The 17,042-nt window shown below is 43.9% G+C and overlaps 1 protein-coding gene across 5 annotated transcripts in view; it reads right to left on the reverse strand.

The window, feature by feature from the left end:
- The window catches only part of KIF1B (kinesin family member 1B), a 140,347-nt gene that overhangs the window by 5,985 nt on the left and 117,320 nt on the right, over positions 1–17,042 (reverse strand). For all 5 annotated transcript variants that reach the window (XM_010849910.1, XM_010849913.1, XM_010849909.1 and 2 more), the window contains 8 exons: positions 16,931–17,036; positions 10,236–10,350; positions 9,326–9,459; positions 8,533–8,594; positions 4,465–4,610; positions 4,037–4,276; positions 2,883–2,954; positions 1,470–1,591 (listed from right to left, as the gene is read on the reverse strand). In XM_010849910.1, the coding sequence (XP_010848212.1) occupies positions 1,470–1,591; positions 2,883–2,954; positions 4,037–4,276; positions 4,465–4,610; positions 8,533–8,594; positions 9,326–9,459; positions 10,236–10,350; positions 16,931–17,036 (997 nt within the window). The remainder of the gene's footprint in view (positions 1–1,469; positions 1,592–2,882; positions 2,955–4,036; positions 4,277–4,464; positions 4,611–8,532; positions 8,595–9,325; positions 9,460–10,235; positions 10,351–16,930; positions 17,037–17,042) is intronic.

Raw genomic sequence — 17,042 nt, forward strand, 5'->3', positions numbered from 1 at the left:
ATTAATCCCACATTCACTGGGTGTCATCCTTCGGCAGTTATTAACACAAAGGAAATTCTCACTGATGACGAGCGAGTCTCTCAGTCTCCCCTCTTGTCCAGAAGGCCTCTGAACAAAAGGCTGAGGAGTATGAACACCACTCCCTGGTGTGCTCCTGTCTAGTCCCCAGGCCACACCTAGGGCAGGGGTTCTCAAGGTGAGGTCCCCCATCAGCAGTATCAACTTCATTTGAAAAAGAGTGTTAGAGATTCAGATTCTCCGGCTCCAGCTCAGACATGTGGAATCAGAAACCCTGGACTGGGCTCAGGCACCTGGGCTCTCACAAGCCTCCCAGGTGGTGCTGATGTCTCTAAAGTCTGAGAACCACTGCCTGAAGGACCAGTGCAGCACGAAACAAATGAGAAGAACTGGGTTCCCATGTGACTGTCTGGAGCAAAGCTGCTGTGAGAGACAATTCCTGCGCTCTGCGTTGTTGTCTTTGTAGAGCAGCTTAGTCTAATCAATTGTATCTCACTAACTCCAAAAAGCCCATTTTTCTCACACTTCACTGCTCCTCGAACTGGGGTGCATCTTATAATTGACGGCATGTCACACTGCAGTGACAGTGCTCTGGCTTTCTTGCACACTATGTGTTAAGTCACTTCAGTCATGTCTGACTCTTTGCGACCCTATGGACCACTGCCTTCCAGGCTCCTCTGTCCAAGGGATTCTCCAGGGAAGAATACTAGAGTGGGTTGCCAAGCCCTCCTGCAAGGGGTCTTCCCAACCCAGGGATTGAACCCATGTCTCTTATGTCTCCTGCATTGGCAGGTGGGTTCTTTAGCACTAGCGCCAACAGGGAAGTTTTTTTAGTGGCACATAAAAACAATGTCTTACAGTTGATGGCAGTGAAATTCAACTAAACCACCCTGTTGTGTTGTTTACTGCAGCCCACTGTATCAGTACTGATACAGGAAGACAGACAGTTGGATGCTAACCAGGTGGGTTCAGACAGGTGAGCATAACAAATGGAGACAGAGTGAAGGAGACTGATGGCAACTGCACAGCAGTGATTATAACGATTAAGTCATGAGACCTAGACTGGGTCTCTACTACTGTTACCTATATATTTGGCTGTGTCATTAAATTATTTTTTCCAAAGTCATTTCAAAATATTTTTCCCTAGATGGGGCTTCCTGTGTCTGATGTGAATGGGGAGATAACCGGGGTTGTGAACTGAAGAGCAAATCAAGCAAAGGGGGATGAAGAAGAGGAGTCAGTGATATGGTGCAGAGATTTAGGAAGGTGTGACATTCAGAGATGGCAGGAGCACCTTCCAAGCCACTGTGACATCCAGAAAAGGCTCCCACATATCTCCCAGAGCTGCCTGGGAGATGGTGCTGCCCTCGGCTGGGAACCACTGAGCAAGCAGAAGGTCAGCATTTCCCTCAGTTCTCACGTTAGCTTCTCGGCGAGGTCCGGGTACTTACTTCTGATCCAGGGAGTTGCTCCTAGCATCCACCAGAGAGGGGCAGGTAGAGGATGGCGTGAGGGTGGAACTGCTCAGACTGGACACAGAGGGGTCCCGGCCGACGGGGGAGAGGTCAGCCAGCTGGAAGAGAGCAGAGCTCGGCAAGTGAGGCCCAGGGCAACACGACGGCCTCCGAAGTGAGGTGCTTTGGCAGCCAGGGGCCTCACTCTCACAAATCTCCTATGTTTAGGGTCTTTCAAGAAAACAATTTCTACAAATATTTTATGGCCTAAGTGTCACAATAGGAATAAAGAAATTTACAAAAGAGGCAAGGCTTGCTTTTTATATTTATAAAATATGTCTATATTTTATACTGCTACAGCCTCCTTCATTAACTAAATGACCCTGTCTATGGCACCCACTCCAGTACTCTTGCCTGGAAAAATCCCATGGGCGGAGGAGCCTGGTGGGCTGCAGTCCATGGGGTCACTAAGAATCAGACACGACTGAGCTATTTCACTTTCACTTTTCACTTTCATGCACTGGAGAAGGAAATGGCAACGCAACCCACTCCAGTGTTCTTGCCTGGAGAACCCCAAGGATGGATGGAGGAGCCTGGTGGGCTGCTGTTTATGGGGTCGCACAGAATTGGACATTGATGTGACTGATGTGACTTAGCAGTAGCAGTATGCATGCCGAGCACTGAGAACAACAGGTACTATTCTAAGAACATGGCAGAGGCCCTGCCCTCCTGAAACTTACATTCTAAGTAGAGAAGGCAGAGAATCAACCAATCAACAAACACTTTAAGAAGTGTCAGGCAGGGATCGATGCTACAGCAAAATAGAAAGCAGGGTAGCAGGTTAAAAAGTTTCAGAGAGCTGCTGGCTTCACAGAGGATGGTTAAGGGAATTCACTTCAAGAAGGCAATATCTGAGCAGAAAGATGAAAGAGCTAAGGAAGCCAATCATGGGACTATCTGGAAGATTATTTCAGACAAATGAACAGGCTGTGTACACAGACCCAAGGCGGAAAGCTCGGCGTGTCTAGGGAAGACCAGGAAAGGGGATGATGATGGAAGGAGAGTGAAGCAGAAGTTCTCCCAAGTGTTCACCTTACTCTCTATCGAGGGCAACAAAATTTCATGCCACTAAGAAACTCAGAACTTGCTGTGCCCTGCCATATAATTACGTATCACCCTCAACAGAATATTCTCCAAGGGATCCAGGGAAAAAGCCAGATGTTTCCCATCTGATAATTGGTCTAAGAGACAGAAGGATATGTTCATCTTTAGAAGTCAGTGTTCCGACTGAAAAATTCAATAAATAAATGCAGGAGGAGGTATGTCAGACATCTTCAGACATAACACCAGGCCCATCTCAAGCCACCTAAAAGCAGCAGAACCTGAGGACAGGAAACACGAGCTGCTCACCTTGCAGTCACTGATGCTGCCGTGCACCTGGCTGAATTCTCGGTTGAAAGTGTGGGTGAGAAGTTGCAGGCACTAGGGAAGAGAATGAGAAGAGTAAGTTTTGATGGTTAAACAAAGCCCTGAATTAAAGGCGGGAAGGAAAATAACATGCCTAAGACCCACAGTGGAGCTTAGGTGCTGCTCAAAGAACCTGGGAAATTAGCTAGGTATATAGCAAGGGAAGCCTTGGACCTGCCTAATAAAGATGATAATATGAGTGGATAAAAAGCCATTCTCAAAACTGCAAAAGTGAATTACTGCAAACACCACAGTTTAAAGCATTTAAGAATCCAATAGCATCTCTAATTCTCAACTTGCGTTGGTACTAAAAGGTATGGAGATTTCTAGATGACATACGTTCCTAAATCAACTAGATGACCATTCAATTACTGAAACAATCACAGACTCCCTCTTATTTCTTATTTGGTCATCCCAAACAAGCCCTCTGCCCACTCCCGTGGTATCTAGGCACAAACAATGTGGATTCTACCTTCCAAACATCTCTCTCATGATTCCTCTTCATCCCACATACTCCCACCATAGTTAAAAAACTTGATCATTTCTCATCTGGATTATGGAAATAAAGAATTCTTTCTGCCTCTAGTCTCCTCACCACAAATTTAGCCTCTTTATTACTGCCAGAGAAATCTTTCTAAAACACAAATACCCATTTGAAGCATTTCCAGGTCACTCCCAGAATATTCTGAATGTTTTAGTCCAGCACCAGGCTCTTCGTGATCTGGCCCCTGGTCTGTTTCCCCCGCTCCATCTCCTGTCCCTCTCCTGCACGGATTCCCTCACACTGGTCATGCAGGACATTGCTGGCTCTCGCCTGTGTATCCTTCCAAGGTCAGCTCATGAGTGCCCTCCTGGGCAGGCCTCTCCTCTGCCTCCCACAGCATTTCAGATCACACCTCTATTAAAAGCTGGTCACCCACTCGCCTGTAAACTTATTAAGGGTAGAAATTAAGTCTTCTTTACTCCTATATTCACAGTGTCGGCACAGGCCTTGAATCAGAGGCCCTCAAAGAAAGATGAAAATGCAAAAGAGAAAACAGAAAGACCAGCTCACAGAGCCTCAGGGGGAAGTGCTCAGCAGAGACAGGGAGTCCCACCTTTGTAGCCAGCTCTTTCTCTCGATCCACCAGGCTTTCAATGTCTGCTGAGTCGTAGCCACTACTCTCGCTGGGTGTGATGGCACTTTCAAAGGTGGTGGTTGAGATCTGAGAGGAGATGCTGGTGGAGGTGCTGAGGGTCCCGCTGCTGAGGCTGGGGGACAACGAGTCACTCAGGGATTTGGGGATGCTGTCACCCAGTCTGTCACGGAGCAGCAGAAAGTGGCGGGTTTTCTCCACCTAAGAAGAACAACAGTACAACCTCAGCAAATGCAAGCTCATCAAGGTCTTAATAAGCAAAGTATTATATCATGCCTCCACTGTGAAGGAGAACTGCCAAGCCCTGGTCATAGGCAGCAGATGAGCATAAGATGATAATTGGGGCATCTTGCCCAAGAGTTTGCCTGCGCCTGCCTCCCCTCCAGTACCTCGTGCAGGAGCTCCAGCTTCTCCAACTCCCACTGGTGCTCTAGGATGAGGCTGTCTCCCCGGGGCCGCCAGCCAGCCAAGTTCTCCTCCCCCCGCACATACGCCACTGAGGTATCCAAGATTTTCCTTCTCCTCCGCTGCATGCCTGAGATAAGAGGAAACCACTTTTTTTTTCCCCACAGAAAAACTCAAGTCTAATTTTAGCTCAAAAGGAATGAATACTTCATACATATGGCACACTAGGACAGTTGTGTCTCAAGATACATGGGGTATTAATAAAAAAATGTTATCCTTTTTGCTCCAAAGCAACTGTCTGAACTTCTTTTAAAACTGGGTTTTATATTCTTAGATAATTATGAAGCTGGTAATGCAACTTGAGAAAATGCTAGATATTATGTTAAGTGGAAACACAGAGATTAAATAGTCTGCACACTATTGGTTCAAATATATAAAAAAATATACTCAGAGCAAAGAAGTGGGAAAGGACTATATGCACTTCCCTCATGTTTCATGGCTCAGTCAAGATGGTACATGACCAACTGGTTCTGCCTCCATTATTTCCCATTAATTTTTTAAAATGTTGTACTGGTTTCAGAAGTTCGTTACATTGTACAGGAGACAGGGATCAAGACTATCCCCAAGAAAAAGAAATGCAAAAAAAGCAAAACAGCTGTCTGAGGAGGCCTTACAAATAGCTGTGAAAAGAAGAAAAGTGAAAAGCAAAGCAGAAAAGGAAAGATATTCCCATTTGAATGCACAGTTCCAAAGAATAGCAAGGAGAGATAAGAAAGCCTTCCTCAGAGATCAATGCAAAGAAATAGAGGAAAACAATACAATGGGAAAGACTAGAGATCTCTTCCAGAGAAGGCAATGGCACCCCACTCCAGTACTCTTGCCTGGAAAATCTCATGGACTGAGGAGCCTGGTAGGCTACAATGCATGGGGTCGCAAAGATTCGGACAGGACTGAGTGACTTCACTTTCACTTTTCACTTTCATGCATTGGAGAAGGAAATGTCAACCCATTCCAGAGTTCTTGCCTGGAGAATCCCAGGGACAGGGGAGCCTGGTGGGCTGCCATTTATGGGGTCGCACAGAGTCGGACACGACTGAAGCGACTTAGCAGCAGCAGCAGAGATCTCTTCAAGAAAATTAGAGATACCAAGGGAACATTTCATGCAAAGATGGGCTCAACAAAAGACAGAAATGGTAGGGACCTAACAGAAGCAGAAGATATTAAGAAGAGGTGGCAAGAATACCCAGAAGAACTGTACAAATAAGATCTTCACGACCCAGTTAATCACTATGGTGTGATCACTCACCTAGAGCCAGATATCCTGGAATGTGAAGTCAAGCGGGCCCTAGGAAGCATCACTACGAACAAAGCTAGTGGAGGTAATGGAATCCCAGCTGAGCTATTTCAAATCCTGAAAGATGATGCTGTGAAAGTGCTGCACTCAATATGCCAGCAAATTTGGAAAACTCAGCAGTGGCCACAGGACTGGAAAAGGTCAGTTTTCATTCCAATCCCAAAGAAAGGCAATGCCAAAGAATGCTTAAACTACCACACAATTGCACTCATCTCACACGCTAGTAAAGTAATACTCAAAATTCTCCAAGCCAGGCTTCAGCAATACATGAACCATGAACTTCCAGATGTTCAAGCTGGTTTTTGAAAGGCAGAGGAACCAGAGATGAAATTGCCAACATCTGCTGGATCATCGAAAAAGCAAGAGAGTTTCAGAAAAACATCTATTTCTGCTTCATTGAATATGCCAAAGCCTTTGACTGTGTGGATCACAATAAACTGGAAAATTCTGAAAGAGATGGGAATACCACACCACCTGACCTGCCTCTTGAGAAATCTGTATGCAGGTCAGGAAGCAACAGTTAGAACTGGACATGGAACAACAGACTGGTTCCAAATAGGAAAAGGAGTACATCAAGGTTGTATACTGTCACCCTGCTTATTCAACTTACATGCAGAGTACATCATGAGAAACGGTGGGCTGGAGGAAGCACAAGCTGGAATCAAGACTGCCGGGAGAAATATCAGTAACCTCAGATATGCAGATGACACCACCCTTATGGCAGAAAGTGAAGAGGAACTAAAAAGCCTCTTGATGAAAGTGAAAGAGGAGAGTGAAAAAGCTGGCTGAAAGCTCAACATTCAGAAAACTAAGATGGCATCTGGTCCTATCACTTCATGGGAAATAGATGGGGAAACAGTGTCAGACTTTCTTTTTCTGGGCTCCAAAATCACTGTGGATGGTGACTGCAGCCATGAAATTAAACGACACTTGCTCCTTGGAAGGAAAGTTATGACCAGCCTAGACAGCATATTAAAAAGCAGAGACATTATATTACTTTGCCAACAGAGGTCCGTCTAGTCAAGGCTATGGTTTTTCCAGTAGTCATGTATGGATGTGAGAGCTGGAGTATAAAGAAAGCTGAGCACCAAAGAATTGACGCTTTTGAACTGTGGTGTTGGAGAAGACTCTTGAGAGTCCCTTGGACTGCAAGGAGATCCAACCAGTCCATCCTAAAGGAGATCAGTCCTGGGTGTTCATTGGAGGGACTGATGTTGAAGCTGAAACTCCAATACTTCGGCCACCTCATGTGGAGAGCTGACTCATTTGAAAAGGCCCTGATGCTGGGAGAGATTGAGGGCAGGAGGAGAAGGGGATGACAGAGGATGAGATGGTTGGATGGCATCACTGACTCGATGGACGTGAGTCTGAGTGAACTCTGGGAGTTGGTGACGGACAGGGAGGCCTGGTGTGCTGCAGTTCATGGGGTCGCAAAGAGTTGGACACGACTAAGTGACTGAACTGAACTGTACTGGTTTCAAATTTAAAAGACATGAAAGTGAAGTGAAAGTGAAAGGCTCTCGGTCTTGTTCAACTCTTTGCGACCCTGTGGACTGTATAGTCCATGGGATTCTCCAGGCAAGAATACCGGAGTGGGTAGCCTTCTCCTTCTCCAGGGGATCTTCTTGACCCAGGGATCAAACCCAGGTCTCCCACATTGCAGGTGGATTCTTTACCAGCTGAGCCACAAGAGAAGCCCAAGAATATTGAAGTGGGTAGCCTATCCGTTCTCCAGTGGATCTTCCCTACCCAGGAATCAAACTGGGGTCTCCCGTGTTGCAGTCGGATTTTTTACCAACTGAGCTCTCAGGGAAGCCCTTAAAAGACATGAACTTACGTTAATTTAAAAATTTCTGAAGGAATTCTCTAGACACTGTAATTAGCTGCTATGGGACTTAGATTCATACTCAGAATCTTCCTTTTATCTCCATTCTTACATGTGGGCCTCAGTCTCTTTTCCACATATTTTCTCCAAAATGATTCAAACTTACACTAAATGTTTTGAAAAACCCATAATTTTGTCCATGTTCCAGTTTCACAAACATGGAAATGCAGAGGGCTGTTTAAGGCCACCAAAATGGAGGAATAACAGCATTGCACAGATACATAAAAAGGGACACAGAACAAGCTCAGCTTAATATTAATAACGTGTCTTTCCATAGCATAGGAGGTTCAAATTCTAGTTTGACGGTACCTGTAAAGTCACACTGTCAAGTTATCTTTGGGGCTAAGGTAGGAAGGGAAATGGCTCTGAAGTTTTCCAAACCAAATTCACTGAAATACATTTGATTTTTTTTGCGAGGGAGTGGGGAGGGGGGTTATGACTCAGGCTTGTAGGATCTTATTTCCTTGACCAGGGACTGAACCTGGGGCCATGACAGTGAATGCACTGAGTCCTAACCACTGGATCGCCAGGGAATTCTCATAATATGCTTGAATTTGTTATACTGATAATATTCCACAGCCTAGTAACAATCTGTTCTATACAGTTTTTATAACTGTATAGCACGTCATAAAGCAAACAGTGTTGTAACTCCGAAAATGGTAACTCCTACCACCACCACCAAAGTGGCTTGTAAAATATAACTGGTGTCTCAAGAATGTATATCCATCCTGCATGGGTGGGATAAACTTTTGATATAGTGTACTGCAGTCAAATGCAAAGGTAACTCTCCCTTCCCTGATCCATAGAGCTTACCTGGACTTCCTGTGTCTGCCATTTTGCATAAACTGAGTTCATAAATTCCAGTGACTCGATTGCTATGTAAATTAAAATAAACAATTGCTTAATTTCAAACAGCACAAAAACAGGAAGAATCTCAATTCTCTCTGCTTAAAGCATTGTCTCCTGTGCTGGAATTGCAACCCACCCTCAGATGTCTGTAAAATTACAGACATCGCTCATCAGTCACTGTTCTCCTATTCTGAACTTAGGACACAACTGAATAATAAACTGGAAAATGTATAATTCAAATGTGAAAACTGAATTTTGCCTTTTCTTACAAGAAAGAAGCGATGAAGGGGTAAAGGTCTGAGTAGAATGAAAATGATAAACACCAGCTTCTAGGGGGTGTGGTTAGGAAGGGGACTGAATCTTCTACTGCATTAGTAACCATTTTTAAGCTCAGTGGTGATGCACAGGTAGTCACTGTATTATTCTCGATGTACATTTATGTATCTAAAACACAAATAAATCTTAAGAATAAGAACGTCCCAACAGTAAGCTGTTAGAAATAATAATAATGACATTTAAAAGAACCTCAGTCCCTGCAAAACTGTTGGAGAAGTGTTCACAATGGAACATGCCTCCCTTCCTTTACTATTCATCCATCTGTTAATATTTTACTAAATGCCAACATTTACCTCACTGCACTCCAGGTGTCAGCTACCAAATGGTTGATAGGCTTAGAACCGTGAAAACAGCAGTTAGGAGACTGCTCATTCTGTACGGGGCCCACCAACCCGAGGCGACACTTGTCTCCAAAACTTACGAGTCTGGTGACTTCGAATAGCCGCTGCCAAAGAGGCTGCGCAGCGAGCGTGGCGGCGAGATCTTGGCGTCCCGGGAGTAGAAGACCATGCACACGTCCTTGGTGATGACGGCCGGCTGGATGCAGTGATCCAGCTGAAAGCAGACAGAACACCTGTGACCATAGTCTGGGCACTATGGCATTGGAAAGCTGGTCCCAGACATAGCGGGTGGAGGACTTCAGCTCTACCAGCAATTTATTTCAACAGCAAATCAGAAAACAATACATGTAAGGTCAGGCAGTATTCCTTGTGGGTGCATTTACTTTTCTCAAAATTTTTCAAAGTTTTTTTCTGTAGGCAATGGCTGATACTTATTATTTGTCATATACCCAGCACTGTTTGCCTTAAATCCCTTTTTGTGACCTCTCAACAACCTTCTTAGGTAAATGCTATTAATACTATCATTACCCCTGTTCAAGAGATAAGGAAATTGAAGCACAAAGGAGAAATCACTCTCCCAAGGACAGGAGGGCAATTAAGTGACAGCACAGGGAACCTAAACTCAGACAGGCTAGTTCTAGCATCTGCGATATTAGCCACTACTAGCCTCCATCCACAACTTCCAAAACAAGAGGCCGTTTTCTTAAAATCACGCTTTCTCTGATGGATAGGGACTAGGCTACTAAAACTGAGAATGAAATAGAAGTTATACGACTTTTTGGTTAACTAGAGGCTGGGAACAGAACCTGATATAACCAGAGTAGTTAGCAAAGTATAATAATAATAAGTAACTTAAGGATGAGCTGGGAGGATGAGCTGGGAGAAAGGAAGACACAGTCAGTCACATGGTTCCTCCCCATTTCCTTGTCGTAACCTGCCCACTGTGCAGGGCTGGCAGGTCACAGCAACTCAAGTTGTGGGTCCTCTCACCTCCAGGTAGGCCGACAGGGTCATGTAGATCTTTTCTCCGTAGGGTGTCACTCGGTTCAGAAGGAGGGAGTTATGGAGGGAACTATCCCAGACGGCCTCGAAACGATAGAAGGTCCTGCAGTCGAAAAGGCAAGAGGGGTCACCTAAAGCTGCAGGCACCTAAGTGCAGGTACTGCCACAGTTGGAAACGCTGTAGAGCCCTGAAGTCATCTTAGCCCAGGTAGTGCCACAATCAGAAATGCACAATCAGAAATGCACAATCAGAACCCACAGTGACCCACAGTTCCAACTTCCCGAACTCTGACAACAGAGTGGAACCTTCATCTCCTGGGAGAAAAATGTCAGCCTCCAGCCTCTTGCCCCCACCCGTTGTCAAGGAACACTTAGCTATGTTCTTTTTTTTGACAAGCCTGTTTTCTCCCTGCCTATAAACATCAACAGAGTGAGATCAATCAAAAGAATTAAGATGAAAAGCAGAAATGAGTATGGACAGAAACTAAAATAAGAAAGACTAAGTGAGCTCCTCCGTGAGTCAGTGACCAGGGCAGGAAATAGAGGTTCAATCATTTGAAGCAGCCTTCTTCATGTCTCAATTCCATCCTGCTGAACCTCAGAAACAGCACACACACATCTAGGAGGACTGATGGGAGAGACAGCATAGAGAACCTTGTTTTAAATAAAATATGAGGTTATTCTTAGCTGACATTTCAGTAAAAGAAAGTAATTTTTAGTACCAGAGCTAGCCAACTACTATTTATCAGTTTTCCAAAAATCCACGTAAGAATCTAACATTCAAATAACAACTAGAAGTTTGATTATTTAATAAACACCCATAAACTGATTTTGTAAACTGTCCTAATACCTTTCTTTTTTCCTCCCAGTAAAAACACCATAGCCCCTACTTGACATTAACCTTCCGGTTCAGCAGGTCTCACCTGAAACACCATCCTGAGTTCAACAGCAGAGTCAGAGATCAACTCCCAACTCAACCCCCGAGAGAACTGCCAGGGAAAACACCTTGTCCACCCCTGCAGAGTGGGCTGTCCAGCACCACACTCTCTGGACGTGTAACACACCTCACCTGATACAACTGGAGTTTTGCGCACTTTATTCCCTGCCCAGTACATTCCACCTCGCCCCTTACCAAATGGTAATCTCACTGCAGCTGTCTTTTCTAGATGTTGGCAAATAGTTGGCATATCTTCTCTCTAAACACACCTCTGTGATTCTTTCTCCAGAAATAATCAGAGAAAACAATACTTCTAAATGAACTCCGTAACCACACCTCATCCTGAGTGCTAGTGTTTGAAGCCTGATGATTTCATCTTTTTTTTTTTTTTTTTATGATTTCATCTTGTAGCTGCTTCTAGAAGTACAGTTGTAAGTCATCTTGCAGTATAGTTGACCTTTGTGCAACAGGGGATAGGGGGCTGACTCTCCATGCTCTTAAAAATCTGTGTATAGGACCTCCCTGGTGGTCCGGTAGTTGAGAATCTGCCTGTCAACACAGGAGACATGGGTTCCAGCCCTGGTTTGGGAAGATCCCACATGCTGCAGGGCACCACAACTACTGAGTCCGAGTGCCTACAGTCCGTGCTCCACAAGAGAAGCCACTGCAGTGAGCAGGGCGAACTGCAACAAAGACTAGCCCCTGTTCGCCCAAACTAGAGAAAGTCTGCGTAGCAAAGACGACCCAGAACAGCCAAAAAAGAGAAAAAATCTACATATAACTTATAGTAAGCCCTCGATATCCAAGGTTCTGCCTCCGCAGGTTCAGCCAACCACGGATCACGGAGTGCTGTGGTACCTACTACTGAAAAAAATCAACACATAAGTGGACCCACACAGTTCAAGCCCGTGTTGTTCAAAGGTAATCAGCTGTACATGATACTCTTACAAAGATCTAGCTCTTAAGGTAGAGCATAAGGGTCAAGAAAATTCTCTACACAGATACCAAAGGAACAGAGAGACAGCAAGACAAAGATGGACGAAGCAACCAAGGGACCCAAACAGCAACCACGGAGGACAACACAAGCCCCTCCCCTGCCCCTGGGCTCACCAGAGAGCCCTTTATGACCCACAGAGCCCTGTTTTGATTGAATCTAAATTTTAGCTTGGTTTAAGACAAATTCTGACGTTGGGTGGTGGAATCCATTACTTCAGCAGAAGCCACCTGAGGGCTCTGTCCTTGAGACGGCTCTTTTATTGTGTTCCAGAGTCTGCCGAGGGACCTGGAATGGGGCCTACCTGTGGCCCTGCAGTCTGGGCCCGCCTGTGCTGAGGTCAAGTAAAGCCCCTTTGTAGGGTGACGGTGTGTGTTACCCTGGAGACACCAGACAGTGATTCCTAGCCCTGCTGCCTGGACCTGTGACTCATTAAAAATTGAACCAGAACTTGCGCTTCCTGGGGCCAGGATTTACAGTTCATGATTCCCTCTCAAATGAGGCAAGTGTTCTGAATGTGTGTGAGAAAGCCTCTTCACATTCCTGTTGTCTGGTTTTCATTTAACCTAAAGAAGAAATTTCTCTGATAGAAACTTGGCTAACATAGAAAAATTCTTACATCACTAAAATCTCCCTGTATTGGGATGGGGAGAAAAAGGTGGTTTTTGTGGTTTTTTTGGTTTGATTTGTTTGGTGCTTGGGAGTTACGGCTGCACATTTTTTTCCAAAACACTCACAAAGGGTGGCAGTTCTTGAGAAGAGGTCATACAAACTACAACCAGGACACGTGAGTAATGCCAATGGACTCAAGCGAGCAAGAGAACTGGCGGTTAGAAACAGGGCTGAGTCCTAAAGCACGCTGTCCTGTATGGCTTTAAGGTGGTCAGGAAATAACCCCAGGTTGATTTCTCAAGATATTCTAGACAAAAGCAGCGTGTGTTTATGTGCTGTGTGGGTGTTTGTGTACATGCATCTTAAAAACCATTTAGGCTATACTGTTATGTGTCACTTCCTTCAGTTTTCTTTCTTCAACCAGATGGAAAGAGAGATGGGAGGCAATTTCCTTCACTACCAAACTAGGAATTTTTTTCTATTCCAAAAGCAGAAAATAAATGAGACAAGTAGTCCTGACAGGACAAAGAGAAATGTTTAAAAATAAAAAATATTTCTCACGGACTCAGCTACCGAAATAACTAAACTGGTCTCTGATACTACACAGGACAAAACAAAGAAAAAGGTTAACAATCACAAAAGCCTGAGATTCCATATGAAATGAAGGCAGTAACATTCTACTTTGCAATGTGGAAGGGAAAACTTGACACGGCATAAGAATAAAATGAGCAAGTTTACTAAATGGAATGAGAAAATAATTATGAACTCTACAGATTACTCAAGAACCTACAAGCGAAACTATACATGCATTAGAAAAGCCTAGGGCGCAACGGTGCAGAGTGAGGTCTCGCTCTATTCCTAGGTGGGTGCAGGTTTACATAGGGGAAAACTACTAAATTACAACAGCAGTCAAAGCAACAGAAGACATAAAGCATTCTGATAAAACAGAATCTTTATGTGCAAAAAAGCAAACAGAAAATACCTAGGAATATCCTTATCAAGAAAGAGCCTGCAAAAACATAGAAAAAACTTTCGTTAGTACAGCAAAAGTCAAAAAAATTAAAAAAGGAAAAAAGAGAGGGGAAGAGAGAAAGGAGAAGAGAAAAAAAAACAGATATAAAACACAAATTTGCTGACAAGCAAAGTGAATTCAAGTGGACAAATAACAGCGAATTTCATGGGACACAGTTTGATAAATGGCTTACAATGAGAAGAGTCATTGTGTTAAGGAAATGCTGGATGTAGAAGGGAGACAGTTTTGATTAACATCCCTTTAGGAGGTGACTTACTATTGGAAATGGTAGGAAGTTGCTGTGGAGTTATGAGAAAACCAAACCAATTAGGTAAGAGAAATGTAGGACCGGTAAGAAAAGGAGCAATGGCTCTTATCAGCTGCACTCTGCTATCAATGTATCACAAGTACCTTCTAATCACGTATACTTAATACACTCAACTGGAGCTCTGTAAGTTCAACTTTAAACACTAAACCTTTAGGCAGAAAGAACAAAAGCTCTCTTAACCAAACTCCATTTAGCCACTTACCACATGAACTTATGCTCTTCACAACCCTAGAATGTAAAGACTGACATCCATTTCTCATTGAGCGTTATTCTAAAATAAAGAGGTAACTCATAGGCCCAGTGGAGAAGGAAATGGCAACCCACTCCAGTATTCTTTCCTAGAGAAATCCCAAGGACAGAGGAGCCTGGAAGACTACAGTCCATGGGGTCACCAAGAGTTGGACATGACTGAAGCGACTTAGTATGCATGCATAGGCCCAGACAATTTGCTCCAAAGAGCTGAGTTTTGTGCTTTTCAAGTATCAGTAGTATTTGGTCCCAAACCTGTCTATGCAGTTGTTTGTTATTACAATGATCTAATTTAATTAAATATTAGATAAATCACTGAAACATGAGAGCAATAAGAATTTTTGTTTAGTGTGAAACAAAACTAAGTGTGAAAACTAAACTAAATGTCTTTAAAAGACTTGATAACGGTGAGTTGTTTACAACAACAGCTGTTCAATTAAGTTTGGGTGAGATGAATGTAAAAGAAAGAGGGAAATAAAATTTTAGTGATACATGATAAAAAGCTTAAAGGATTTTGCACTTTGATTTTCTTCATAAGTTTCCAGTTCCACCAAACTGAAAATTATAGATGATAAATTATGGGTGTGGCTTTGTCAGAAAGACAGTCAGAAGTCTAATAAATGAGCCTACAATTAAAGAAAAGGCCTTGGCCCTAGAGCAAGAGCTTGACAAATTTATGTACATTTAAATACTTTAAAACAAGTGTTTATAGTCTGTATCTTTTTATTATTCTTGACTTTAGCAACTTTTTTGATTAATTAACTCTCAGCTTCTATTGGGAAAGATAAAGTTGGTTTTTTTTTTTTTTTTTTTAATACAAAGCAAGAGATTTTATTGGGAAGGGGCACCAGGGTGGGCAGCAGCAGGGTGAGGAAACCCAGGAGGACTGCTCTGCCACATGGCTCGCAGTCTCGGGTTTTAGGGTGATGGGGTTAGTTTCCAGGTTGTCCCTGGCCAGTCATTCTGACTCTAGGTTCCTGTTGGTGGTGGTGATGCCAAGCAGGGCCCTGTGGGGCTCTTGGAATGAAGGCCTTTTCGTCCCCCATTCCTTGTAGGTTAGATTCCAGCCTCCACGACTTTTTCTGAGTTCCAAAGGGCAGAACAGTTGCTGAACAAAGGAGAAGCCAAGGTAAGTTGCTTTTAACAAAGTCAAATTTATCTTCTACACATCTAACCCACTGCCAGGCATGAGTCAAAGGACTGGTTAAGGTTACTCTAATGGAGGCAAGTTCAGCACAACCAGCACATCAACGAAACACCATGTTTCACCATCTTTCACCGAGTACCACAGGGAGGGTTAAGATATGTTCCTCACAGTTGCAAGGAGAACATGATGAATGCCAGCTGAACACTTTCTGTAAACGTCTGGCAGCAGACAGAACAGTGTGTGGGATTAATGCTAACTTCACAGAAATGGTGTTGTTCAAGATTTTGCCCAGGGAAGAGGCCAAGGGAGATGAGAGCAGCCTGCTTTATTTCTGCCACCCCACCCCCTGCCCCATATGTACACCCCTCTCAGTCACCTTCCCTTTCTGCCCACAGTCCCTGCCAGTTTCTCCAACAGGCAAAAAAGCAAACACACATCTGCTTCCTTTTCCTCATTCCCATGAAAATCAGAAACACAAGGGAGCAACGGAAAGAAATTAACCCTGGCCCAAACTTTTAACTCTGCTTCTGGTTTTTGTCTTATTTTTCCTCTCCCGCTTGCCAACAGACAGAAGCAACTTTTCAGGAGCAGACAGACCACAGAGAAATCCCGTAATTTGAAGGTTGTGTTCCGAACCACATTAGAACACATAGCCACTCCTGTTCCCCAGACCTCACTTCATAAAGACACAGAGCCTCTGTGCACAATGAGGGGACTCCTTCTCCAGGGAGGGAAATGCACCCCAGCAGATTTATTTATAGTTCAATACAGAAAAGCAGAATAGCTATGTACTTTATACACTCTGTCATTATTTGATTAAAAATGGAATTCTGAAGGGAACTAGCTTAAAATTAAAATTCATTATCTATAACAGCCAATCTTGGTCAGAAGAGTTTATTATAATTTATTGCCTTTAATGCATAAGTGAAATAGCGAAACTCCTTGAGCCAATACTGGCAGCAGCAAAGATGAACACAAGAGAGTTCACTACACCTTGGAGAGCAGGTTTCCATGAAACCCAAGGCCAAGAGAGAGAGGTCTTTCTCCAGCAATCACTTCATAGGAAGACATTTAGTCTTAGCCATAGTTAATCTACATGTAAAATCTTGGGTGGCATGCTGAGTTTTCTTCTGCTTTTTCTCTATCGTTGTGCTACAGCTACAGCTTTTTCTCTAACATTGTGCTACAACGTTCAAACTCCCCAAAGGAAAGAATATTTTTGTTCTCTGGGAGTAACATATGAGTATCTCCAATGGTTTATGTTATTTATTTCTGAAGAACAGGATAGGCAGAGAAGGAATAGGGAGTCTAAGTGAGAAGGTGGGGAGTCATTAATGAATGAAGAATCTAATGGTGAAGTAATCAACTCCCAGGGCTGACTCATCACTCGCCCCGGTGGCCCACCTGCTAGAGTTGTGGGACGACTTCAGGTACTTGGCAGAGATGATATTGAGGGAGAGGATGGCGTCCACTGCAGCTTCATCCACCTCAGCCTTATTCCTGATTCGGCCTGAGA

Source organism: Bison bison, unplaced genomic scaffold, assembly GCF_000754665.1.
Source record: "Bison bison bison isolate TAMUID 2011002044 unplaced genomic scaffold, Bison_UMD1.0 scf7180017864289, whole genome shotgun sequence".
Classification (NCBI taxonomy): Eukaryota; Metazoa; Chordata; class Mammalia; order Artiodactyla; family Bovidae; genus Bison; species Bison bison.